The sequence below is a fragment of the Protopterus annectens genome, chromosome 7.part0, assembly GCF_019279795.1.
Source record: "Protopterus annectens isolate FY-2018-M chromosome 7.part0, PAN1.0, whole genome shotgun sequence".
Lineage (NCBI taxonomy): Eukaryota > Metazoa > Chordata > Ceratodontiformes > Protopteridae > Protopterus > Protopterus annectens.
In genome coordinates, this window is record NC_056739.1 from 727698157 (window position 1) to 727725189 (window position 27033).

Here is a 27033-nt window from a genome sequence, read left to right on the forward strand (position 1 = left end):
AGTCAAATCTCAGAATAGTTCAGATAGTTAGCTGAAGTTATAGTGGTACAGTACGGATTAGTTATCAGTTGAAGGGCTTGAATACCTTTTATGCTGTACAGAATATTATTTGCATTGCTTTGTCTGTACGCATGAGCAATAGATTGCCTTTAAATCAGTTACATAGTGTGTTGAAGCATTTTTTTTTGAAGTTAGACTTTATTTTTAAGGGTTTGTCCTTCCCTGCTGATGTGCATAATGTAGGGTTTATGTAAGATAAGAGGAGTGGTCCTGGAAGTAAAATGCAGGCTTGGTAATAGCTAAGATGTCTGTGGGTTATGAAAAGGTGGTTTTAAGGTGCGCAGTAAATGAGCTAGAGCAAAGGTAGTTTCTAAGCCAGCAAAGTGAGCCATTGCAGACACTAAAGTTAGAAGAGTTTTCAGAAGAGAATGGCATGGTCTACTGGGTCAAATGTCGTTTACAAATCTAGAGATATTGTTCTTGTAAGAAGTTTTTTATTTATAGTTGAGTACAGCTATCCTGTGGTAAAAGTGTCAAATAGAAATATATAACTTGGAACTTTTATAGACCACAGTATACAGATAACAGTAAAATGTATTGTTTTGTCTATGCTGGGTTGAAATTTTAAGTCATAACTGCCTTTGTTCTTTTTTTGCAACCTAGTAAGGACACTTAAAAATTGTTTCTGAAGACTTGGTGAATTATTTTTTTTAATAATGGCAGTATGATTACAAAATATCTTGGATTATTTATGCTAAGATGTACAGGCCTAGTTTTCAAATTTGGCATGACATATGTTGTGTTAAGTGCACTGAGTCTGTTTACTGGCATCATTGTCCACTCCCAGAGCAGCAGTGGTTATTTAAATCAGTCTCACATTAGCAGGGAAGTGCGAGAGAGACGGACCAGCAATCAACTGTTTCAACAGAACGCAGGCAATCAAATCCTATGTCTATTACATATGTATAACTGGGGTATTCTCTATATTAAAGGGAGGTTATCTAGTCCAGCAGGCAGATTTATCTTTAAAACATTTCTGGCAAACTTTAATGTATTGAAATACGATGATTTCTCCTTTATCCACATTTATTTCTTTACATAGTTTATGGCAGCAAACATACTTGCTTTCAGGTATGAGTGAAGAGATGTTAGACGTAAAACACATCATCCAGCAAAGTGCAAAGAAAGCTCACAGAAGTTCATGTTTCAGGTGTGTAAATGTAAAAAAAAAACGTATGTTGTGTAGCCATACTGCATCAGAATGAAAACAGGTGCATTGTAAATATGCTAATGAACCACTTTCAGCAAAAGTGCTACTTTGCAGGGGATGAATTAGATTTTCACAGATAACATTAGAAGTGAGTTTCAAGAGCAGATTATGGGTTGCACTGATAAAAATGTGTCTTCAGACTGATGTGTTCATGAAAAAGTATATCATAATAGTTATCAAAGTTGTATTATTGATATATTATGCAGACAGTTTATAGCATTGTTACAAAACCATTTATCTGCATTGTAATGATCCCAGTAAGTTCATCTCTTAACAGAAGTAATTCTGGCTGTTTATTTCAAGCAGTGGTAAAACATATACATATAAAACACAGATGACAATGAAAAGGCAAGCTGACTGAGATAATGCAAGTCTGATTTTTGTTGGCAAGATGCACAAAAAATTTAATTTGATTTTCAGATTTTGTTAATCTTTTGAAAATTGAAATAAAAGAAAAAAATGACAAATAATTCTGATATCTTTAACAAACTGCAATATATATATTCTATGTGAATATTACTACAGAAAATGCTTTGCTGATTGTTGTTATTATTTTTTGCCTAAACGGATAGACAGGTAGATAGACTGATAGATTAAAGTGGATACAGATGGTGCTCGTCATTACCAGCATATAACAGAGCAGATGCATTTCCTTTTGAAACATTGGGTGAGGTCTTAGATAAGACTAACTGTTTTGTGATAATGCCATACATCAGTATTGTATCAGTGTTGCCACTGATTAGCTAATCAGCAGAAGTATTTTTACATTCATTTATTTTATCCAGATCTTTACAGACCAGGCTGCATATCACTCAGACTTAGCAAATTTAGCTTGTAAGGAAAGAAAGTGGGCATTTACCCATTTTCTCATGGATTTATTTTGCCATTTGTTTGCTTATTTCATTGTTCAATGCTCTTCACTGGAGCATCATTACAACTTATGCATATATAATGACAGGGTTGCAAATGTCCCTTTTAGAAATGCAAAAAATTGAAATAACAACAAATGATGGTCTCTAACAAAAAATTGAATTGCTTATGATTCCCCTAGATGAAAAATGTGCTCAGACCTTGATTTTATTTATATTTTTTTATTTTATATTTATGTTTTATAATTTTTCCATGGGAAGTAATTCCAAAAATAGTAGTGGTGGTTGTTGTTATGGTCATAGTGGTTGTAGTAGTAGTAATGGTGGTGGTTCTGGTGGTAGTGGTAGTAGTAGTAGTGGCAGTGGTGGTAGAAGTAGTAGTGGTAGTTGTGGTTGTAGTAATGGTTATGGCGGTAATGGTAGTAGTAGTAGTGGTGGCTGTGGTGGTGATAGTAGTGATGGTTCTGGTAGTGGTAGTACTAGTAGTGGTTGTAGTGACTGTAGTAGTAGTGTTAATGATGGTTGTGGTGGTAGCAATAGTAGCAATAGTAGTGGTGGTGGTGGTTGTGGTGGTGGTAGTACTAGTAAAGTTAGTGGTGGTTGTAGTGGCTGTGGCGATAGTGGCAGTAGTAGTAGTGGTAATGGTGGTTGTAGTGGTGGTGGTAGTAGTGGTAGTGTTGATTGTAGTGGCAGTGGAGATAGTAGCAGTAGTAGTAGTGTTAATGGTGATTGTGGTGATAGCAATAGCAGTCATGGTGGTTGTGGTGATAGTGGTAGTAGTAGTGGTGGTTGCAGTGTCCGTGGAGGTAGTGGCCGTAGTAGTAGTAGTAATGGTAGAAGCAATAGTAGTAGCAGTAGTGTTAGTAGTAGTACCAATACTAGTAGTATTGGAGTCATGCGATTTGCCAGTGGTGCTTATTGTAACAATCAGAAAACACAAACGATGTTGTGGTAACAAAAACAGCAGGACAGGATTGTTATTGTGTTCTAATTTTGTTGCTGTTATTCCTGGCTGGCAGAATGCATAGCATTAGCGGCATTGCTTCACAGCACTTAATTCCTGTGTTTAATTCTTAGCATGGGGTTCCTTCTGTTTGGAGTCTGCATGTTCTTTCCTCATGTGTCCAAGTGCATTTTTATTGGATGATCTTATTTTCTCCCACGCCCTAAAGGTGTGGCTGTAGTTGAATTGGTGAGCTGACAAAGTTAGTCATAGGGGTTTTGTGTGTTTGTGTGTGTGTGTGTGTGTGTGTGTGTGTGTGTGTGTGTGTGTGTGTGTGTGTGTGTGTGATGTGAGAATAATTGAATGTTTGCATCTTTTATTTGGCTGATGCCTGTTTAGGTCAGAGTTTTCTGTGTGCCCATTAAATATAAAGGGATTCTTTTCCTCTCTCACCACCTGAACTGGATATCAGAGAATGAAAGAATGAATGAATGCATTTATTTTCTAAGTAAAGTAAATATGTCTGAAGCACAGTGCAGTGATTTAACAGTTAGTATTGCTGCCACTCTGCGCTTGGTTCTTCAGTTTGTTTCCTGGCTTGGATGCCCTCTTTGCTGAGTCTAACCCCCCCCCCCCATTTAATCCATATCGGTTTTCCTCATGTTTAAGTTTCCTTCCACATCCCAAAGTGATGATGTAGGTTAACTGTTGAGCCTTCTAACTCTTCCACATTGGTAAGTCTTTGACATGTGTTGGTCAATGATATACTGTTAATGCTCTGTGTGTTTATTGTGCCTTTCTGGTGGGGAATGAGCATTTCAGATGTGAATGATTTCTCATAAGTTTGGTGTTCTAGTGCTTTTTTTCTAAACTGACAAAGACACTGTTTGATGGTCAAAAGTTTAAAACAAAATTGCTTGAAAACAGTGCATGCAATCACCTCAAATATCTCTTCCAGAAACATTTTGTTATAAATAATCTCTGCATCTAGTTAGAGTTGGATGTAATACCACCATAGAATCATACACTCTTTTTATCCTTTAAGCAGTTATCAATCCATTTATTGACCTCAGTTGAAGCCCTAATCTTATAGACCTTCCAGGTCAGTTTTCCATGCCCTTCGGCTCTGTATGGTTTGCTGTACTCAGTTTAGATGACATCCACATTCATTTTCACTTCCAACTCCCTCATATTTCAATCAGTGAAATGCATTAAGTTATCTGAGACAGGTAGTCCCTGGGAGTACTTGGTGACATTTGTCCTGCAGACTCGCAATTCAATTTGTGTTTATTTATTTATTTGTCTTAGCTGGCCTGGAAAGTCCAAATGGGCAGAGCCCTTTTTTCAGTGGAGGCTCAGGGAGAAAAGCTTCATCACAGTACATCTGTACTGAGAGAATTGCAGGCAGTTTTCAGAAAAACAACAGTTATATTTCTCAGACAAAAAAAAAAACATAATTTTAAGACAGGTATATATATACAGTAAAGTATTTATATCAGCAGTTATAGGTCTATTCAGTTTTAGTAGCTCTAAAATCTTGCGGGAATTAAATGGATTTGTACTGTAGAAGGGAAAACATTATTATTATTATAAAGAAGTTAGTGTTCATACATTTCAGTAAGAAAGACTTGCATTCTGATTGGCTAGAGCTTGATCAAATATTACATGATGGTTCCTTTGACAGATGTCAGACTCACTGCTCGGTAAATATTTGCTTTTATTCTTGACTGTTCTTTGCATTTAGAAATGCATGTTAATGTTCTGTACTCATCATGTATAACCCAAGTAGGTACTGATAAGAAATAAAAAAAATAAAATAAAAGACTACTCAATCCGTTTATAAGCATGAAACATGGTTCTTAATGGTCTGGGTAGTGGTTCATATGATGTTGGGTATTATCCAATTTAAACATAAACAATTTTCTCATCAGCTTCTTCTAATGATATATCCATGCAATGAAATATGATTTACAATCCTAGAACATGTTTTCTAACAGGCTCTGTCCCACTTTTTTATTATAAAAACTGATACAGAAATCGGCATTCTTGGCATCAGTCTAGGTCCTTAACTCAAGTGTTAATATCACATCCATTTCCATTCATCAAGTAAATATCAGTTTGGTCCACAGGTACTTGCAATTGGTGGCTCACATAGGTGTCTTTTCTCAAGTCCCAAAAAGCTGACTTTGTTGTAGTACAGAGCAGTTCAAAGTTGTACAAAATTTAATTTAATCTTTACTAAATTTCTAGTGTCCTCCATTATGATTCACATCGGTTTTAATGTTAATGATTCGCATTACTTAGTGACCTGATGTTTTTATGTTTCTGTAATCGGTTTTAGTGTAGGAAAGCAACATAAAGTGCAGGACTTGTTTCTAAACTGCCCCCCCCCCACCACCACCATCACCCCACACACACATATTTTTTTTGCTTTATGTTAGAAACAGTATTTGTTAGGTAGGCATGTCCTTGGCCATTCTGTATTAGTATTTCAGTGTTTTCCCTTTTTATGTTTTTGTTGAGTTGGTAAGCCTTCTGGACAAATTGTCCTTTTTTGGTGGTGATCCAGGAGCACTGTCTGGTTAAATGACTTGTCAGTTAAATATTTTAGCTGGTTCCCAAAGAAGAACTTTTGATATTTTCAAACTGATTGACTTAATAATAATGCATGCATCCGCCTTGCTGATATGGCTTCTCGCTGACTGTGTCACATGTGTTGAGGTGTGCAGCACGAGTGTCACATGTGTTGAGGTGTGCAGCAGGAGTCATACTTGTAGTATCACCAGTGAGCATAGTCCTACTGACAGCTTTTTAGGCAGCAGCAGTCCTCATAATAATGTTCTCACTGAACTGAAGCACTACTCTTACCTTTAACCCCCTTTTTAAGTTATATGTTTGAAACTTGCTGCTGAAGATTGTTCAAATGTTCAAGTACCACATTCAGATATGGTAAAGGTTTATTCATATCAGACAAAGGAATAGCTATGGAAATCCTTGTTTGAAAGCTGGGAAGAGACTGAAATCTTAGTGTTTGAAATCAGTGTGATGATGAGACTGATTTTTTTACTCCTACTTGGTGTTGTTCTCTTTTGAACGGTGCTTTGCTGTCGTGATTGAAATCACCTTCTGAGCAAGATGTGAACATTTTGATAAACTTATAGAACAAACAGGGCGAAAATATTGAAAATAATTACCACATCTCTTGTCTAAATCTGTTATTGCAACAGGTGGTCAGTTTCAATTTTCTGATACACAATTCACTGTATCGTTAGTATGTATTACTTTATTAGGTAAGTACATGTAATTTTGTAGGTCACTGAGCAGAGCACCTTTTTTGTTTCTTAAAACATATGCCCCATCCCAGTCTTAGTGCAACTTTCAAATGTGCTTGTAACAGTCTCATCTTGTACCTTTTCAAACCCCCACATCAGTCTTGAGCAGGCATCAGTAGTTTTAATGTATGGCTGGCATATCCACTGAAATATTGCATACCTGTCATAGCATTTCTGGTACATGGTGGGTTCATGGCTGTATACCTGTCATAGCATTTCTGGTACATGGCGGTGTTCATGGTGTATACATGTCGTAGCATTTCTGTAACATGGTGGATTCATGGTTTTATATCTGTAGTAGCATTTCTGGAACATGGTGGGCTCATGGTTGTATACCTGTAGTAGCAGTGATGGAACATGGCGGGTTCATGGAAGGCTATGGTGTGTGGCAGACTAATTTATTATTGGTTAAAGAAAAAAGGCACATTATGTAAAGGTTGTAAAGTAACAGTGAATAAAGCAGACATTATTAAAAATTAATTTGGTTTAAAAAGCACTGTTCCATATATATATATATATATATATATATATATATATATACAACTATTTGCATTGAAAAATATTTAATGTGCTTCTAGCAGGAATGCTTGGACAGATAGAGAGACCACAGTCGGCTATTCAAATTTTAAACTTGGGGACCTGTTTTATGTCATTCAATGCAGAGATGAGCCATGTTACCTGCTTTATAAATGAAAGAACTTTCCAAAAATGAATGCCCTTAAAACTCAAAAAAAGACAGAGAGTAGTGTAAATGATGGAGAAATTAATTACAAGTCTAAATAATTATACAGATGCAATTTGTGGTTTGCATCAATTTATCACAGATGGCTTTTTTGAAGTATAATACTATAGTAAGAAAAAAATGAGATAGGGTTCAAGACCCAGCTACTGTAGTTGCATTAAAATTTCCAAGTCATGTATGAGCCACAGTAATAATCAACCATTGACATTGCATATTTTAAAGACTTAGTAGTAAAACTGGAATGCTTTATTTCCCCGATGCTTTAGTAAATAAGTTTGCTTAATAATGAGGATGCATTTCAGACATTGTGTTCACTTTTCTTGTAATTAAAAATTCTATAAAATGCTGTCATAGTGTAACTAGCAAATTTGTCAAGAACAATTTGCTTCAAGTGCTACATTTCATCCAAGAGCCACTTCTAAGATTGCCCAGCTGTAGGAAAAACATCAGACTCATGTGACAAAAAAATCTTGACCGTACAAAATAAATGGTTACATATATTATGTTCCACTGCCTCTTTTGAAAACAAAAAAAGGAGTAACTATATCTTTGCTATACAACTTGCATAGCTTCCACTTCTTGAGACAGGGGTCTGTTCCATGTTACAAATGTTTTGTGAAGTCATGATAAAGACAGACAATGCAGAGTTTCTACTGCAGATTCATCACTTTCATACTCTCCCCACCTTCTGATTGAGTTTTACCATCTGCTCAACTTAGGCTTGAGTAAGAATTTAGTAGAATTACCTGATTTGTTGCTGGTAATGATGGAAACACTGACATTACCTCCCCCCCTCGGTGTGACATACCTTTATTAAAATTCGATTGTCAGCTGTCATTAATGCAACTTTGTTTTGAAAGTAAACTTGACTGTAGTCCAAATTATCTCTCCAGGCATGTCCCCTCATATAAAGATAAACTTTGTATTGGAACATGACATTGTTTTAGAGGCTGGTCTATCTAAATAGAAGTTAATGATGCAAGTTTGTCTGTTAATACAGGAAAAACTAGAATAAATTCCCTTATAATATGTGGTGTACCAAAGAAAAAGCAGCAGCTAAGTTAGCCATAAAAATCACAAAAACAGTAATTAGAACAGGAACTATGATATTATTTTATTAGTGTTGTTAATGTCTATAAGATATTGATTTGAATTTCTAATGATATATATATATATATATATATATATATATATATATATATATATATATATATCTATATCTATATTCAATGTTGTAGTTACTCAAGAGCACTGATCATCGAAACAGGTAAGTTAGAATGGCCAGTGCTGTTGTTTATATGCAAAATAAGAAAGAAAAGAAAAGAAAAAAGTGTGTATAATTAGGGAAGCAAAGTACGCCTTGAAGATACTAAGACAACATTTTCCCACTGCCTGTATTCTTGTCAGAATACTATTTCACATTAGGATGAATTTCAGTTACAAAGGCAGAACTGCAGTTACTATAGTGTTTTATTAGGGAGACTCCTTAAAAGTGGTTGCTATGCAATTAAATCCAAATGTTTTTGATTTACAGGCATGCACCCTTTGTCTAGTACTTTTTAGTAGCATGCATTGAAATGTTAACAATACTCAACTGCAGTGATATTGTGATATAGTTAAATTGCCAAATTTCATGTCAGGTGTTTCACAGCTAATACTTTAGCACGCTGTTAATATTTTCCTTTGACATGCTGTACTACTGACTGTTGCCGATAGGTGGCAATGTTTCTATGTAAAAGAGGTCTTAAACAATTTTAATTGTCAGATACTGTGGCAGGTTTTGTGAAAAAATGCAGCAGCATTACTCCACTCACAATAAAAGTAAAATAAGTAAAAAAAAATGATAAACTTAATACATTTCTCAGTAAAATACTTAGAATGTTTATTTCTTACCAAGCTCTGCAATGACCACACTGTGATACAGTAGATCATGTGAATCCTGTCCTTAGTAACGCATCAGGACTATGTTTAAAACTGATCCTGAGGGCACTGCAGTCATTGTGCTTTTAGCACTGATTATATATTTAGGTTCTCGATAGTTAGCATTCTGTGCTTTTCTTTTTAACAAAAAGTAATATTATGATAATGTTTCAGGCACAAAAGACTAAGGCTCCTCTGTGCTGGATTGTTCTTCTCAAAACCTCCCAAATACATTTCATTCCATAGCGAAATGTAATTGAATAACTTTGGAGGTTAATTTAACTCAAATGTTATTAATGCATTTTATCCCTAATGTAATATGGCCGTTCTTTTCTATAGATTCAATAGTATGAGTTCATCCAACTGTTTAAAGCAGTTTAGTGAGTATATGAGTATAGGACAAACTACATTTACATCATGAGAACCATATTTGTGTGCTTCGAAATGTACCCATGTTACCTACCCTCTCTGTATGTCTTGCAGTGATTTTTTAATGACTGTTTTTGCATGTTATCCATTATATACAGACAAAAATAAATGAGCTTTACTTTTATAACTACCAGGAGTGCTGTGTTATTGACAGGTCAATAAGGTATCATGGATATCTAGAATAATCACTTCTGAACATGTATCTGTAATACAGCTTTCCTAAAAACTGTTATAAACTATTATATTTATTTGTTTTATGTGTTAGCATTTGCTTACTGGGAAGTTCTCACTGGGCTATTTTCTGTGGAGGCCTAGGGATAAAAGCTCTGAAGACAGTAATAAAAACATTGACTTGAAACTTACTTGACATATTAAGTAATAATAATAATAATAATAATAATAATAATAATAATAATAATAATAACAAAGTACAAAAAATACAGAAAAGCAATGTCATACATAACCCTACAGTAAACAAGGTAATAACATCGTAAGGTGTTATACATGGTATATTGAAGATAAAAATACACCTTTAAATACATTACACAGTGGATGTGCATAGTTTACATTCAGGTGAAGGATAACACAAGACAAGTGAGGTAAAGATGTATGGAGCATGTGTTGAGGGTGCAGAAAACTTGAAGTTTCATGGAAGTGTGCTTGAGAAGATTGAGAGGTTAGGAAATGGAACACTAGAGAGAAATAATCACACAAATTAGTTGAAAAGTTGTAAGTTTAACTTTTGCTAGATAACTAGAAGAACCATAGGAAAATGTTGTACTTTGTCTTTTTTTTAGATGAAGCCATTGAGGTGGTTTGATGAGGAAGAGCATTTGCTTTGTTTGCCGATGTGTTCGTTTCTGATTCTGGGATTATATCATAGCTTATTCTCAACCTGATCAAAGGGATAATCTCTGCTGTTTAATTAGACAGGGTTTGAAAGTTGGAAGTAGCCATTCTTCTTTCCCCTCTTTAACATAAAAGGGTCGATGCATGTCAACACCCCACACAGTAAATACATGGGTAGTCTGTGTGAAGAGAAAAGTGAGACTGTAACAAATGCTTACTTTGTGCTACAGTTACAACTGTTAAGTCTGTCTGTAGCCTGAGGTTACGCATCTAGATTCTACACAAATGCCTTCAGTTGGAACGCTTTGACTTTGTGATCACTGAATTCTGTCAGTGTGTTGGTTTGAATTTTTGAATTTTGCATTTTCTGCATTGTGATGACTTTATTTACAATATAAATAAAAAAAGGAGTTTAAAGAAATGTTGGAATGCATTTCTATTAGAGTAGACATACAAAGAGAGAAAGAGAGAGTGCAAGAGAATTCCAAAAGGTGTGCTATACCTGGGATTAATTACTTAAAATTCTTAGCATGTCATAATTTTCAAAAGATCAAGTAAAATCATAATACAGTATATCTTATTCTCATGCATACTTCTCAACTTCTTTGCTCATAAATTCTGGATAAAGCCAAAAAGAAAAATAATGAGAAAAAACTGTGTGTGTGTGTGTGTGTGTGTGTGTGTGTGTGTGTGTGTGTGTGTGTGTGTGTGATATATTCTATACATTCTATACCATTTGTAATTCACATTATTAATTACCCACAGTACTATACCAAGGCATTTAGAAATCTTTAAAAGTAGTGTATTATTTATGATTTAATTGTGAACAAAGTCTGTTCATAAGTACCAAAATACTGACAAAGTCTGTATGGTCAGATTTCTAACTGGCAATAATAAAGCAATCATAACCAGGTTAACAATTCTAGTTCATTATTTGTCTGCCACTTTAAGTAAAAAGGATTGATTCTAGAGGATTCTAGACCACGTAACCAAAAATCTCGATATTCATAGCCCAGTAAAATTTTCCTGATTGCCCAAGAAGCAGCTTCAATGATTTAAATCCAGAAATTATGGATCTTCTGACAGTCCCATACCATATGAAAATAGTCTGCATTAGCTAGAGAGCATCTCCATCTGCTGTTATCCATAGAAGCTACCATTGGTGTAACAACTTATTCTACATAAATGTCAGGTGAGGGATGACTGAAAGCAGTGTCCACTGTCTTAGGTTATATTCCCAGGCATGCAGCTCTAGTTACCTACCAAATTGTTAGTACCCTCTTTTTTAGAGTCTAAACTGGTTTGTTCCTCTTTGGTAATGAAGCACCAGTAAAGGGTGCTATACTTCTTTTCCCAACTGTTCCTTTACTCATCAATTTAGGTATAGTTTTCCCAACAGAGTTAGTATTCCTTTGAGTTGGGTGTGAGGTTTGTCTGCAGCCATGGTTCTTGTTGGGTCATTGGATCTGTTGTGTTTTTGGAGATCTTGTGCTGGTTGCAACTGTTCAGGCCTTCGCGTGGCGAGTTGCCCTGGATGCGGTTGGCAGAGGCCTGACTTTTGTTTGCTGAGTGCTCAGATCGGATAAGGAGACCGGACTGGGTTTTTGGGATTATTGCTAGTGTTGGAGATGATGTTGGAGATGATGCGATGACAGAGTGGATGATGAAGATTGTGGGGAAATTGTTGAACTGGTATGGCCATTCGGGCCTTCAGGTGGCAGCGGTTGTGCTTGATACAAGTAGTTGACACCTGACTTTTTATGTATCAGTCTGATTCTTTCTGGAATTGAGGTTCTGTTGATCAGAGGGAGTCTGACTGGGAGTTTAAACAGTGTTGGTGTTGCAGATGAGGCTGGAGGCATTGTGGAGGGAGAAGATGGATACAGTCACTACCAGGATACATTGTGCATGGATGATGAAACATTTGTGCCTTTGGTTGGCTTGGACTCTGCTGTTGTTGTGCTTGCATTTGTTTTGTTTTTTTGGTGCTTATGTTGTACATGAGCTTATTTATGTGCATGTGGGCTTGGAAAAACAAAATGTCATTCAGCTGTGCAATTCTTTGTGTACGGTCTGAATGATAATAAAGTTTGCTGTTTACTGTTTTACTGTTTACTGTAATGTTTAAGAATCTTGGTATCATAGTAAATGGATCTGAGTTGTAGAAACTGTCAGCATTTGGCATTTAAACATTTAGAATTCTCTAAACAATGTTGAAATTCTGGAAACTCACTCAAATTTCCATGAGCAATCAATCCATCCTCAATTCCTTTTTCCCATTTTTGTAGATGGGGATGGGCTGTCACTTCAACAGTAACAATCATCTAGAGCCAAGGTTTATGTAGCTGGGTAGCTAGCGCTTCCTCGGTAGTTCTTCCATACACATACTTGCATGGACAGTAATACCTATGGCCAATCCACTTACTGCATATCTTTGGAATGTGGGAGGAAACTGGAGCACCTGAAGTAAACCCACGCATACACAGGGATGACATGCATACTCCACACAGAAGGCACCTCAGCTGAGAATTGAAGCATGGAACCTCTTGCTGTTTTGCGACAACACTATAAACTGTGCCACTGTGCCACCCCATCCTTCCAAAAGAAATATCATTGGGGCCTTCAGTCACGCCCCCCCCCCAAAAAAAGGCATGCTGTCAGATAAATATTGTTTCTGGTTTCATATCCAGTCCCATAACCTGAAGAAAGGACCTTGCTTATTGCCTGACAGCCTCCTACTCGTCCATTTTTCAAGCCCACTTGGTTACCACATTTTTCCCAAAATTGTGTGGTGTGGAGTTTGGTGGAGAAAAATCAGAGAAAAAGTTACAGAATTTGAAGAACTCTACTTCAGGCATTTGTTGATATAACAAAGAAAACATTTGTAAACATTTATTCAACTATTTATGACAAAATATAAATTTCTCACTTTTAACAAAGAGGAATTTATATGAAGTAATAATTCCAGCCTAGACAATTTTTCTCAGAGGTGAGAATCATACTCTGTACCTTGTATATGTGCAGTAAACACCTTATCCATTAATGCCAACCTCCAATCCCAAGCAAGAGAAATTGAGTTAATTTTAAGTGCTTTTTGCACGGGGGCAAGCCCCCCCCCCCCCAGAATGTACATATACCAACTCCATGGTGGCACTAACTTGAAGAAGAAAGAAATCGCCTGAAAGAAGAGAATAATTAGTAACCACACTGGCAATGATTTGCTTTGAATAACCGTGATCAGTATTATCTTTCTCGGCTTCTTTTTCTTTATGCTAGTGACGCTTGAAGAATTTCACCTCAACTGCATCTACAAAAGACAATAATCCCAGATTTTTAGGTTGTCACTAGTGACTACAGACAGATACAAGTGAAGGGGATAATTTGCCAACCACACCATCCCTGAGAAATGTTCTTCTTCTGCTTCAATGCCAATTCGAAACACAAGACTACAAGAAAATTCCCATTCTGTGGCATCACTTTCAGTGAAATATATAAGCATAGTATACTGTTTGTATGGCAGTTGCCCCATTTGATCTTAAGTACCCTTTTTGTCAGTCAGCTTCATTGATACATCACAGGCAAATAACACTCATTTGGTAAAAAGTTGGTTTGCCACAAAAAAAATCAAATCAATAGATATACCCTATGTAATGATGTGAGGTATTGCCATCTGTGCCAGAGAGAATAGGGCAGTGCATGTGTAACATATGCCAGCATAGTTAGTTGGACTTTTGTAAATAATGTTGTGTCATTTGACTATCACAATGATTTGTACAGATGCTTGTGTTAAAAATATATCAGCAGTGTTATTATAACTGATACAATGTTTGTCTAAACAAAGAGTTCTGGAAGGAAAGAGTAGATGTTTTTGAAATTGTCCTATAGCTTTCAGATACTGCAATAGATCTTAGCAAAGCTCTGACTGTGTATTGTACCAGAGTCATGTGATCAAATGTGATGTCATTCTATAACCAGCACTGAGAGGATGGAACTCTTACAGCAGTTTGTTTTGTTTTCCTTTCTTTGGAACCTAATATAAAAGATCTATGACACTTGTCATAGTCAGTTAGTTTAGTTGAGTTGAGTTCAGTTAAGTTAGAAGCTCACCATCTTGCCTTGTAGAAGTAAGAATCTCAGCATCTTATCTTGCCTTGCTGTATTAATTAAGTTAGCTAGGGAACAGTTATTTTTTAGACAGTCAGGAAATACAATGAAATAGTTGCATTTTATTTTTCTGCATCTGTGTGAATCTGTCCGTGTTATTTTTATTTCTCTTGTGACTAAAACTCTGGTACTTATTGTGCTTAGATAATTAGTATTATCATATTTTCTATTTTAGAATGGTTAACTGGTGGCAGCATGGTTACCTTATAGTGTGTGCAGAGGAGGTACATATAGTAAATCTGTGCCAGCCTTTCCCAGAAGTGTGTGTGTGTGTGTGTGTGTGTGTGTGTGTGTGTGTGTGTGTGTGTGTGTGTGTGAGTGTGTGAAAATCAAATACCCAGGTGTGGGTGTGTCAGCTGCTTGGAATTGGGACACAGTGCTCCAAAGTGAGTTTTGTTTGGGATCTGGAGAGAGAGAGTCCAGTCTCAGGTCTGGAGCATGTTCCCTCTGTGATCTTCAGGGAAACCGTGCTTGTTACAAAGAGCTGCATTTGAAAATACTGTGTAAATCCATTGCTGTTCTTTGTGGCTGTCTCTCACCAGTGTCAGTGGTGAGGACTGAGGCTCCTTGATTACTGGCCTGGGGTAGAGAGGCCATCACAGCCTTTGCCAGACAAAGCAGGTGAGTTCTGTACAGGTCAGTGTCTTGCATTTATTTAATAAAAATAAAATAAATACATAAATAAATAAATATTCTAACTCTTCTTCACCTGAAACTAGAAAAATCAGAGTGTTTTGATATCAATTGATGACTATTGCCATTTCCACTTGCAAGAAGTTAAAGGAAAGCTTAATACATGCAACAGTGTGTTTATACTCTGCTGTCACTACCTGCAGGATTGTCTTAGTGCTTCCACAGTTGGACAGAAACAGTAAGACCAACCCTTTCCGGGCTAAGTTAATGTGCATTACAGGTCTGACTGCAAGGCATTGCTGTTAAAATTGTAGAAGAAGGAAGGTTCTTGATGCTGCTGTGCCCTCTCTCATAAACAAGAAAAGTGTGGAGCTAAGAAGCTCAGATCCATTACACAAATGGAAAAACATATGAGAATGATCCAGATATATGCATACAGGCAGCACAGTGAGCAGTGGATACCATTGTTACCTCACAGAAAGAAATGATCCAGTTTAATTCTCACCTGGGGTGCCTCCTGTGTGGAGTCTGCATGCCCTTTCTGTGTTTGCTTGGGTTTTCTCTGGGTGCTTCTGTTTCCTGCCACATCCCAAAGACATGCAGTAGGTGACTGGTTACTCTAAACTGGCCAAAGGTGTGAGCGTGCAATTGTGTGTGTGTGTGTGTGTGTGTGTGTGTGTGTGTGTGGTATGGAAGAAGAACAATGGCAGGGATAACCACGAGCAGTGTGAACATTGGCTCTAAGTTATTATCAATGTTGAAGTGATACCATGACCCTGTGATCAAAAATCTTAACAAAAGGGGTTATTGATGGATAGATGGATGTTTACAGAATGTTGACCATTAATGGTATAGTTACACGCACACACACACACACACACATTCTAAATCTATAGATGCATGGAAATACTAGGGCAACATCTGTTTTGGTGGACACCCTTTATTTTATTGATCTCTGATAAACTGCTTGTTTGTATTATATGCATTTTTATTATTTGACTTTGATAATGACTGTAAGTACTGTATGTGAAAGATACATAGAAGAAAATCAGGTACACATTCTCTTCATTACTGCTTTTTTGTATTTGTTACATTTGGAAAATTATGAGTGGGGCTTTCAGAGCTACTTTCATTAATATATGTGTAGGGAATATTTCATATATTTCAAGAATGTCAAAAAATTCAGCCAGTTGACCTATCTGCCTACAGAACATGAAGTGCATTACAGTTTCTGAAATAAGGTTTGTTTAAAATATGCTGATTGCTATATACATGTTAAAAAATCAATCAGCTGCCTATACTGTGAAAACATAAAAACTAAGTTGCAAAATATAAGAATCATGCTTCAAGAGGAAAGCTAAATGTAGAAAATACTTGGATTTGGTTCTTGCATGGGTTTTTATTCATAGAATTTTCCAATATTCAAAAATGTTGTTTGACTGTGCCAGTTTACGTGATTAATGACACACATAATTTGTGCTATCTCAGTATGACTTGTAAGGGAAAATAGGAATATAAATAAATGACAACGGAAGATTAGAAATAAAGAAATTCAGGTCATGAAAATAAGATGAACGAGTTTGGTGAAGTATGAAGGGTAGGCAACTAGAAGGCAGAACATTATACAAAACTCTGAATAAAATAACTTGAATTGGAGAGCATTTGACACATTGTATGATAGCTTAAGGAGGTCAGGCATCTTTTCCCAATGTCACACAACTGTGGTTGCTGTGAACTTCAGTTCAGCATTTGTTTTTTACCACTGTATTTGTCTTCACGTTGCATTTTTTTTTTTTTTTTTTACTGTTCAGCTTCATTTTAGCTTTTGGCAGTGTTTCCAGAGAGACCAAAAATGGTACATAAAGTTTTAAAGTTGTTAGTTGCCAGAGGAGTAGTCTAGAACATCTACTCCCTCTTTCCTATGTACATATTAACCAAGAAAAACATTACCAATAATCCTCAGAATGAACTCATAACAGCAAAATTAATAGCATGTCTTGTTTTTGTTAAAGACTGTTGTAACTCACTAACATTTATTCTGAGGAGGTTCTAACTGTTTAGGATGATAAAGACTTGATAAACATTTATTTCTGTTGTTTGCTTTCTAATGATTATTAGTGGTATTTTTTCTTGGATGTTAGTCTTGTTTTTTACTCAACCTCCCAGTGTACCTGTGTGCTTTGTTCTGTGCAACTTGGATACCCAGCACAGGGAAAAAATTGATCAGCTTCCTCACTGTCTGTCATCTTCTTATTCGTCCCTGCCCCCATAAATCACAGATCCTTATATTTAGTCAGTAATGGAAGACATTCCTGTTAACAGCATATTCATGTGTGAGTGATGTTGCTCTATTAACTGTTTAAGCAAGTCCCACTATTACTTTAAATAATATTTCTGTGTTGTCTAGTGTTCTTCCTGGCTTTGTATTGAAGCATACTCCCACTGTGTGAAAATTTAATCTGGGCACAAGTTTCATTGCAATATAATGCATAGTATGTGACAGCTGCATGCATTTTAGGATTTTTCCCTTTTTCTTCACTGTGGTATTGTGGTGGAGTTGGAATATATAATTTTTAGGGGTTGTAGGGGTTTGCCCCTCTGCAAGAAAAATATTTTATTTTTGTGTTTTATCGGCTCACTATTTTTGGCATTTAGTTTTCAATAGACAGTTGAAAAATATCTTTCATGGCTCATAGGTAAACCCTGGAGACTCTTATAGTGGCAGATGTTCATAGACTGCCTAAATCCCTTATGAAAATATATCCTCTACTGACACTGTTACCGATGAAATCTACCTGCTTAATCTCAAAGGCTAGTTTGTATCATAATAACATGCAACCCTTTCATTCATTCATTTATTTATTTTTAATACTCACTATATCCATGTTAAGCTGCAGTTTCTGTATTTGAATGTAAAAGATGATGCAACAATTGTGCATTTTCTACTCAAAAGGTATGCACTAATAAATCACTGTAGTAACTTATGACAGCTTGTGAAATGGTGAGAAAAAAAAACAGAAACATTGACTTGAAATGCAGACATTTAAATCATGTTTTCTTATAAGAACATAACCATTCCATGAGAACTATCCAGCAATTTCTTCATGATTTCCGTCTCTAGTTATTTTCTTTAGTATAGTCTTGTAGAGATTCACAATATTCAAGGACAAAAGTTTTGCTCAGAGCTTTTGAACAGATTAAGTTACTCCTGGCAGATTACTGCATCCTGACTTTTATAAAAATGTTGAATTTGATAACAGTGGCTTAACACAATCACTTCACCTTTTCTAGAAGCTCGGAGCCTTCTTTTCACAGCTTCAGTCAGCATGAATTGAGGATATATAAATATACACACACAGTAGTTGTTTGAAATGGCTATAAATGGGAATTTGTTTTCTTGTTGTCTGTGAGTTAATGCACATTTCAGGATTTTTTTAGTGTATCTCGTTTACCAAGGTAGCTCTCATTGTAATTGCTGAATACCTTCCTTTCTATGGAAAAAAAAAAAACAAAAAACATTCAAATGTTTTGTTCAGCAGTGTGCATCATTGGTGACAGGCCTCCAAGGTTAAATTTAAAAGTATTTCAAAACCGTTAAACAGTAACACTAATTTGACTAAGCAAACATAAAGAAGACATAAGTCTCCATTAGTTTAGTTGAGTTCTTTATTATTTCATGATGACAATTTATCCACAAAAGAAATATATCAAGCCTGATTTGAAACTCAAGATAGCTGGATAATAATAGTAAGTTAAAGATCTGCATTTTCTTTTTTTTTTTTTACAGCTAATGGAAAAATGCATCAGTTTAGGCTATGATTATTGTGCAGACCTTATGAGACAAACAGGTCTGATATTTGGAAAAAGCAGTGGGGGACCCAGTACTGTTTCAATGAAATTTTTAACCCACTTCATTGGTAGAAATTGTGACTCTTCTGCCTCCTCTGGTGGATCAGATACAGTTTCACAATCTTAGCTAATTGCTCTTAGAGTGCCCAGTGATCCTATACTAAGGAGTTTGAAAACAAAATCCCAGAACTGCTGGCATTTTATTCATTTCATGTATGACTTTTATATTTTTTAAATTGTTTTTCCTTATTCTTTTTATTTTTTTTCTCATTCTTCTGATACAAGTTTTTTTTTTCTTTTGTTTTTATAAGTGGAGTGATTGGCACTCGCTGGTACTGTCAGATTGGCAGTATGGAGAGTGAATTGTTCACAAAGTCCTTGTCCAGCAGAATTTATCCATCCAGCCTTTATCAGTATCCACTTTATCCAGTTTTGGTATCAAGGAGCCGTAGTCTATCTCAGCAAGCAGTCGGTAGAAGGTAGGAGCATTTTGTGGATGGAACACTATTCCGTCATAAGATGCACACGTGGTCACACGCATATTGCCTAAGTTTGAACATTACCAGATCATCCACCCACATCTTTTAGTTGTTCTAACTTCTTTCATTTCCTGTAGTCTGTATTTTGGAGGTGATCCATACGGCAGACAGTTTGACAATTGATATTTTAAGAGAATAGTTAATTCAGCTGTCGATATGGTCAGTTTCTGAGTATGTTTTATTCTTCCGCATAAATCAGTTCTGTTAATGTTGAATTTCAGCTATTGTTTTATGTTGCTGGCCAACCCCAGGCACAGAGAAAGACCCCCTATCAATAGTGCTGGCACCTTGAGTTTATATAGTGGGGAGAGGTGTGAGATGCTCTGAGCAAAACACCTTTTGTATCTGGGAGGGTACAGCCTTTACCCTTCCTGGCTGATGGCACCAGTGGAAGCTGGGAGCTGTATCACAGGACACAGGTATGTGATATAATAGAGAAACAACTCTGGATCATTTGCAGTGGAGGATGTTCAGATAAAAACACATCTTTATAAACCACTTTAACATCATTCAGTGTTTACCTTGCACCGTTATAAAGGCTTGGCGTAGGGAAAAACACATTCAAACCATCAGGATTACAGTATCCCAGGACACCACCAACTCCTGTCTGAACAGCTCACCTGCAACACCACTTGTGCTCTCTCCTTTGTGCAGGAAGGCCAGGTGATGCCCAGGATGAAGACTGCTACTTAGACACTGGATGGGTAGTACACACTAACTATAGAAGACAGTAGTTAGCTGCAGAAATTAAAATACTTAAACTGTAAATGTTGCATAATCAGAGACACTGATTTCATTTTTTATCAGAAAAGACTGAAAAAACTCTTACATTTGGACTGTTGGAACACTTGAAAAAATTATGCAATTTAGTATTTTAGTCCTGAGCAATCCTTTATGTTTTTCTTAGTTCTACACACTGAAAATTTGAAAGGTTGCTTTACTGAGCATTCTGACTTAAGAGTCTGTTGTAATTTTGCATATGTATAGATGGCAGTAAACAAAAGTTATATTGGACTCGGTATTGAGAAGAAATTTAATCCCAAGCGCATTTTTCTGGAATATTAGCTTAAAAAATTGAAAAAGTAATTTTATTGTTTTTTTCTAATAATCATAAATTAGTTTTCCTGTACCTAACACATTCATGTAATTTGTTATCTTTATTTGTATTGTAGGCCAAAACTGCGTCATCACAAAACTGCACATATTTACAGCACTGAACTGTAAAAATCATTGTAACAGTTAAAAATATTTTTTGCAGGGGGAAGAGACATCACCACCTGTCCCCCAAAATGAGGAGCTGTCCGCATACATCTGGCATTTATTTATGCTACTTATAAGATCAGTAAACCTGAGAGTAAGAATATACCAGTTTCAACAATTTTGCACTTCACTTAAACTGTGCACTTTTATTATATTCAGGAGTACATTTCACAAATGTCATTCATTTCTGTTTGGTACCCAGTAAATATGCCACTGATGTATAATCCCTAAAGTTGGAAGGCAAAGACAGTAATTTGCAAAACTTCTTACCAGTGGGGATGACTGTCATAAATAATGAACCTAATCTGGCAAGAGAGACAAGAGGTTTAGAAAACATGCAAGACATTTCCACAGTTAAGGACAAATATTTTGTCTTATGCATACCAATTATCTAAAGGAAGCAGCCTTAGTAATTTTCTAGATTATTTGTAAGTGTTATACAAAACTACCAAGGGTCAATGGTTGAAGTATCAGTCTTTTGAAATAAAACGTTTGTGTTGCATCCTATTTACTTATGATATGGGAGGCAGGCCTGATCCACTTTTAATGAGAGTTTGCATTTGAAGTCCAAAGGCCAAAGCTAGGTCAAGGAACAGATCTATAAAGTTACTGGAGACCATTTTAAGGGTGACTTACAACAGCCTTACACAACCTTAGGGCATCATTTCAGCTGGGTTGTAGAGAGATTTTGTTAAATGTGTGTAACAATCAAGGATTTGAATTGTAGAATACATGGAAACATCTAAATTTGTACTTTATACACTACAGGTATATTCACAAGAAATTAATATTTTGTGTTAAACGATTTTTATGACAAAGTATTAACAGACATTATGTGACATGAAAATCTACAGAAGTAAAAAAATACAAGGGCACAACAAATTAAATTCCATATTAAACTATCTAAAACAGTAAGAAGTGGTGGTGCAGTGGTAGCATTGTTGCCTCACAACAAGAGGCTCTCCCGTTCGATTCTCAGCTGGAGCACCTTCTGTGTGGAGTCTGCATGTCCTCCCCGTGGTCGAGTGGCATTCGAAAGACATGTGTGAATAGACATGCCTTCGTTGAAGGTTGGGTGTCAAGCTGCCACCTTGGCACCATAAAAATCTAATGCCTAACCGAGAAAAGCCGAAAGAAGAACAACAAACATTAAACTATCTAAAACAAAATTATGCCATTCTTATATAAACCAAAGAATCACATCATCATGGAAAAAAATACCAGAGGACATGAGAAGATCAGGGAATGTAGAAATTAAAAAACAAAATAGATATTCCATTGGTATGTACCTAACCAGGCATATTCAGCAACTGGAACGTCTACAAAGGTTCCTCACTAAAAGAATGCAGGACATAAGAAAAATGTCCTATGCAGACCGCCTCAAGGCCCTAGCCCTGTATTTTGTCTCTTACAGGCTTTTGAGGGGAGAAGTATGCCTGGCATAAAGGGCATTATTAGACCCCACTCTGATGGACCCCCTGCATATCCACAAAACAAACAGCACCAGAATTACCCATTCTAAAGATTTAAACCTCGCCTGTGATATAAATAGAACCTGCTGGCTAAATAGGTAAATATCACAGTCACAAATGTAGGTCGTACTGCGCTAATACTGCAACACTATTACTCACGCCAAATTCTTTAATGCAAAGCTTTCGGGTTAACCACCCTTCATCAGTACATAAAACCAGTAAATTCTTACATTATTTAAATAGGGAATCATTTAAAATCACATGTTACAGCCAGCCTATCATCCTAACTACCAATTAACTTTTAAAGAAACCTTTTAAAAAAAATTTAAAGAAATTAAAAAAAAAAATTATAGGACATTGGAATTGCATGATATTGTAAGGTTTTTGTAATGTATTTCTACTATAAGAACTAGGTTTTTCTATTTTTTTAAATTTTTTTCTAGTTTTTAAAAATGTTTTTAAAAGGTTTCTTTAAAAGTTAATTGGTAGTTAGGATGACAGGCTGGCTGTAACATGTGATTTTAAATGATTCCCTATTTAAATAATGTAATAATTTACTGGTTTTATGTACTGATGAAGGGTGGTTAACCCAAAAGCTTTGCATTAAATAAATAGATAAATATCCGAGAGACTACCCCGTCTGTGGAACAGGCTCCCCATCCATGTGAAGCAGACTGCATCCCTAACCCAATTCAAGTGCAACTTGGACAATTGGATGGGAAACCAGAAATCCATCCCTGGTTTGGCACCTGTGTCTCTAATGGACATAGATAGCCTGTAAATAGTTCATCTCCCAGGCCCATGCTTACAGTTATCAATGGTATCAGAACTTATCAGAGATTTGGGATGCATGATTAGGCTTAAAAAGGCCCTTGTGGTTGTTAGCCTAGAAAACACCTATGAACCTTTTTAAGTATCTTTAGTGTTACAATCTTTTTCATAAATTTCCTTTGCATTCTTTTAGGAATAGCCAATTATTTAGCAGTGTACACACAAGATACATTATTATATTCCACAATTAATCTAACATAAGTTTTATTTAGTGATATTAAATAGTGTTATCTCCTGTTGAACGACACATCATCATACACCCCATCTTTTTCCTTGCTTTGGCACTTGTTGAACCTGTGAGCTGAAATATAAATTGTCTGATACTGTTTTTACCTCCTTTAAAGGTAGTGCTATTAAAAATGTTAATTTATTTAATTTATATTTTCCAAAACACACCTGTCTATGCAGAACTTTATACTGGCTTCATTAGCTTATTCTCCTATTTGCTTCATGTAATTTTTCAGGCTGTCAACATAAGGCATATTCTGGGCAATAGAACTGATTTTACCTTCTTCAGTATAATTGTTCACGCAGCAGTTCTTGTTCTTGGGAATTCTTGAAAAAACAATATGAAATAATATTGGCCCAAGGACCAAGTCCTATGGTACTCCTGTTCTTATTGATAAGTAGTCAGACTGTATTACTTGCATAGTTATGGACGGTGACTTTACAGTCAAGCAGGACATACTCCATTTAATTAGTTAACTGTTTGCCTTTGCTTTAATCAGGCAGTTATAAATCACAATATGGGGAAGAGAGTCAAAATCCTTAGACAATTTCAGATAGAAAATGCCAGGTATTAATCTTATGCTTATTGCCATAGTAATTTGATCATAGGCCTGCACTTAATAAATGTAGGATGATCTCTGTATAGCAGTGCTATATCTGTACTTGCCAAAAGGTTAACTATACATCTTTCATAACATTTTTATAAAACAGGTGTTAAACTGATCACTCTGCAGTTTATAATTTCATCTTTCTTATCTTTTTGTAAATTGGTATGACACTAGATAATTTCCGTGACCAAGAGACAGCTTCAATTTGTTGAAGATTATTAAAGACAATATTCAGCATAGTACCAATCTCTGTCGTTATAGTTAGCTGGCATTATATCAGATCCCATATATGAGGCTTTATTAATTTTATTTAAAGTCTTTTTCTTTCATTTCCAAAGAAATTGTTGGACAGATTCCATAAACCACTATGTCATGCTGAAGGTGTTTAACAATTAAATAAATGTATCTTTACAGGCATTTATACGTTAATTTATATGTATAAATTGTATATACATTAATCATACATTATTCATAAAATGCCTGTTAAATTCTGTTGCAAGTATTCTAGTATCCCATAAATGGCATTAATCTTTATAGAACTTATGTAAGCCCTACAGTTGTTAATTGAACAGTTGTTCATTGTATTTATATATGTGTATTTTTCTTATTTATGGACTCTTCAGTAAGCTTGTTCTCACATTTTATTTTTTTTCTCTTTTAATTGAGCAATCTAATGTTCTTCTAATGTTATTTAGAGTTCTTTTATTTTCATCTATAACAAATTTTCATATGCCTTTAGTCTCTGTTTTCTTTGATATAATTTACATAATTCCTCATTTCACTGTAATGGAAATTTAGAATTTCTACTTTTTAACATTTACCTGTAGCATCAACATTACTTTGTAAAATATTTTGCAGAACATTGTATTCATAATTGGTTTCCATTGTAAATGTATGTTTATGCCAGTCCATATTTTGTTGGAACTTAATGGCGTTCATAATCAGTTATAATATAATTATATATTTTGACTGGCTTAATGTTAAGTGTTTGTAATTGAAATATTAAAGGATAATGATCAGAAGTACCAAGTGCGGTGCCTACTGTCAAATTATGGATTAGTTAGTGCTAACTGTATTAACAATATCCAAAGTACTCTTGCCTCAGCTATTTTCATTGACTAACTGCATCATACCATGTAATTAATAGCTATAAATTAATTTTCACACCATGTTTTAGTTGTCAGATTAGCCCATGTACTACCATGATAATTAAAATCTCTCATTGGAACAATATTTTTCATTTCCAGAGTTGTTTGATTCTGTAAATATTCCCAGTCTGGTTTCGCATTCAAATTTGGGCTTCAGTAGCATACTAAAGTCTTACTATGTTTAAATAATTTCTTCCAGTAACATCAGTTATCTGACTACTACACATGTCAGCATAATTGTTTTGAAACCAAAGAAGATGAAATAGAATTATGTACTCATTTAGTCAGATCTCCTCCCTAACATTGCATCTTAAGATTTCATATTTTGTAAAATTACTTGCCATATTCAGAGATTTTACCACTGCCGCAATTTTGTAAATTTCTTCCTTTATTATCCCAGTAAGTTCTTCAAACCTATTTCACAGGCTTTGGGCATTACAAAAGAAACAATTTAAAGCATAGTAGGTCTCCTGTGTTTAATATTTATATTTTTATTTCCATAGTTTCTCCTACAAAATTTTCATATGTTATCGTAATTTCCCTGATATGAATGCAACTCCATATAAATTAAGATGGAAATTATCCTTTGAGTGCAGACAGTAATCATTAATACAGTTCTCCAAGTACATAGTATCATTATACACCATACATAGCAGTCTTACCCAGTTGTTATACATATGAGCTTTAATATACTGATAGTTCATATGTGCCTTCCATGGCGGCTGGCAACTCGACACCGTAAAAACTTCACTGCCAATCGTGAGCCGACAGGTGATCCGCTGTGTTGACCCCTAACCGGGAAAAGCCGAAAGAAGAAGAAGAAGGCTTCCTCTCATAGTTCCAAAATAGATTTTCATGTAATTCATGGCAGTGTAGTTCAAGTTATTTCTGGCTGCAAGAGTTACAATTATGCTGAATTTGGTTTTAACATCTAGTAACTTAGAAATCATTGTTGTAACATCATCCAATTTAAGATCTGGGAGAGAAAATACAGTGATTTTTATTTTTCCTTATAATGCTTAATTGTCTTACATTAGGCTTAATCATTGAAACATCTTACATTAAATTAAATTACAATTTCTTTCCTACTGCCCTTATCTTTTAACTCTGGATTGTCAGTGATTAATAATATTTATTGAAGTCTGATCCTTTAACCTCCAAGTACTCTTATTTTTACTTTAGAGATTATAAACTCAATTGGTCAGAATATATCCTTAAACATTATTCTGTTTTCCCCAAGACCCTATTTTAGGGAACTGGGATTAACTTACCAGTTAGATTCCTTTCCCTTTACCAGTCTTGTCTGATAGGATTGCAACCATAGCCTGAAACATTTCAGAAAGAAAGTTTTTTCACATTTCAAAGTTCCTCTCATTTGAAGTATATCACACAATTTTGTTCCTAGATTTTCTAGTTTTTTCCAGATAATGCCATTTCCTAAAATAGTTCTTTCATTGCTAGTGTGACTCCAGAATTGTACTGATGATGATATCTCCCTTGTCCCCAGCACTTAGGCAAATCTCTCGCTCCATGATCTTTTAGTTTCACCACTAAGTATGTTAGCTGTCAGCTAATGGATGGAAGGAGAATGGTGACAGATACTGACGCAACAGTGTCAGCAGGTTTACGCAATCAGCCCCCTATCCAGTTGTTGTTGTTGTACACTCTGAATCTTCTTCACATTCATCAGGGACAACTGCTATCTCTTGATATTATTTAGATAATACAATCTAACTATCGCATCCAATTTCCCTCTCCTTCAAAAAGACTGCATCCTCCAGCTACAACCCCAAAGGATTCCTATACTAAACAGAGCTAAACCCAATATTGTCCACAGGCTGACCCATTAATCAATTTCCCTCTCCTGTTCAAAAAGACTGCATCCTCCAGCAACAACCTATAGGATTCCGACACTAAACAGAGCTAAAGTATGCCTGCCTAAGGATT

General features: G+C 35.6%; 1 protein-coding gene across 1 annotated transcript in view; it reads left to right on the forward strand.

Annotated features, from left to right (window-relative positions):
* Positions 1-2459: 2459 nt before the first annotated feature.
* Positions 2460-27033, forward strand: part of LOC122806083 (immunoglobulin superfamily DCC subclass member 3-like) — a 1389320-nt gene continuing 1364746 nt past the window's right edge. The window contains exon 1 of the mRNA XM_044076321.1: positions 2460-3090. Within this exon, the coding sequence (XP_043932256.1) occupies positions 2460-3090 (631 nt within the window). The remainder of the gene's footprint in view (positions 3091-27033) is intronic.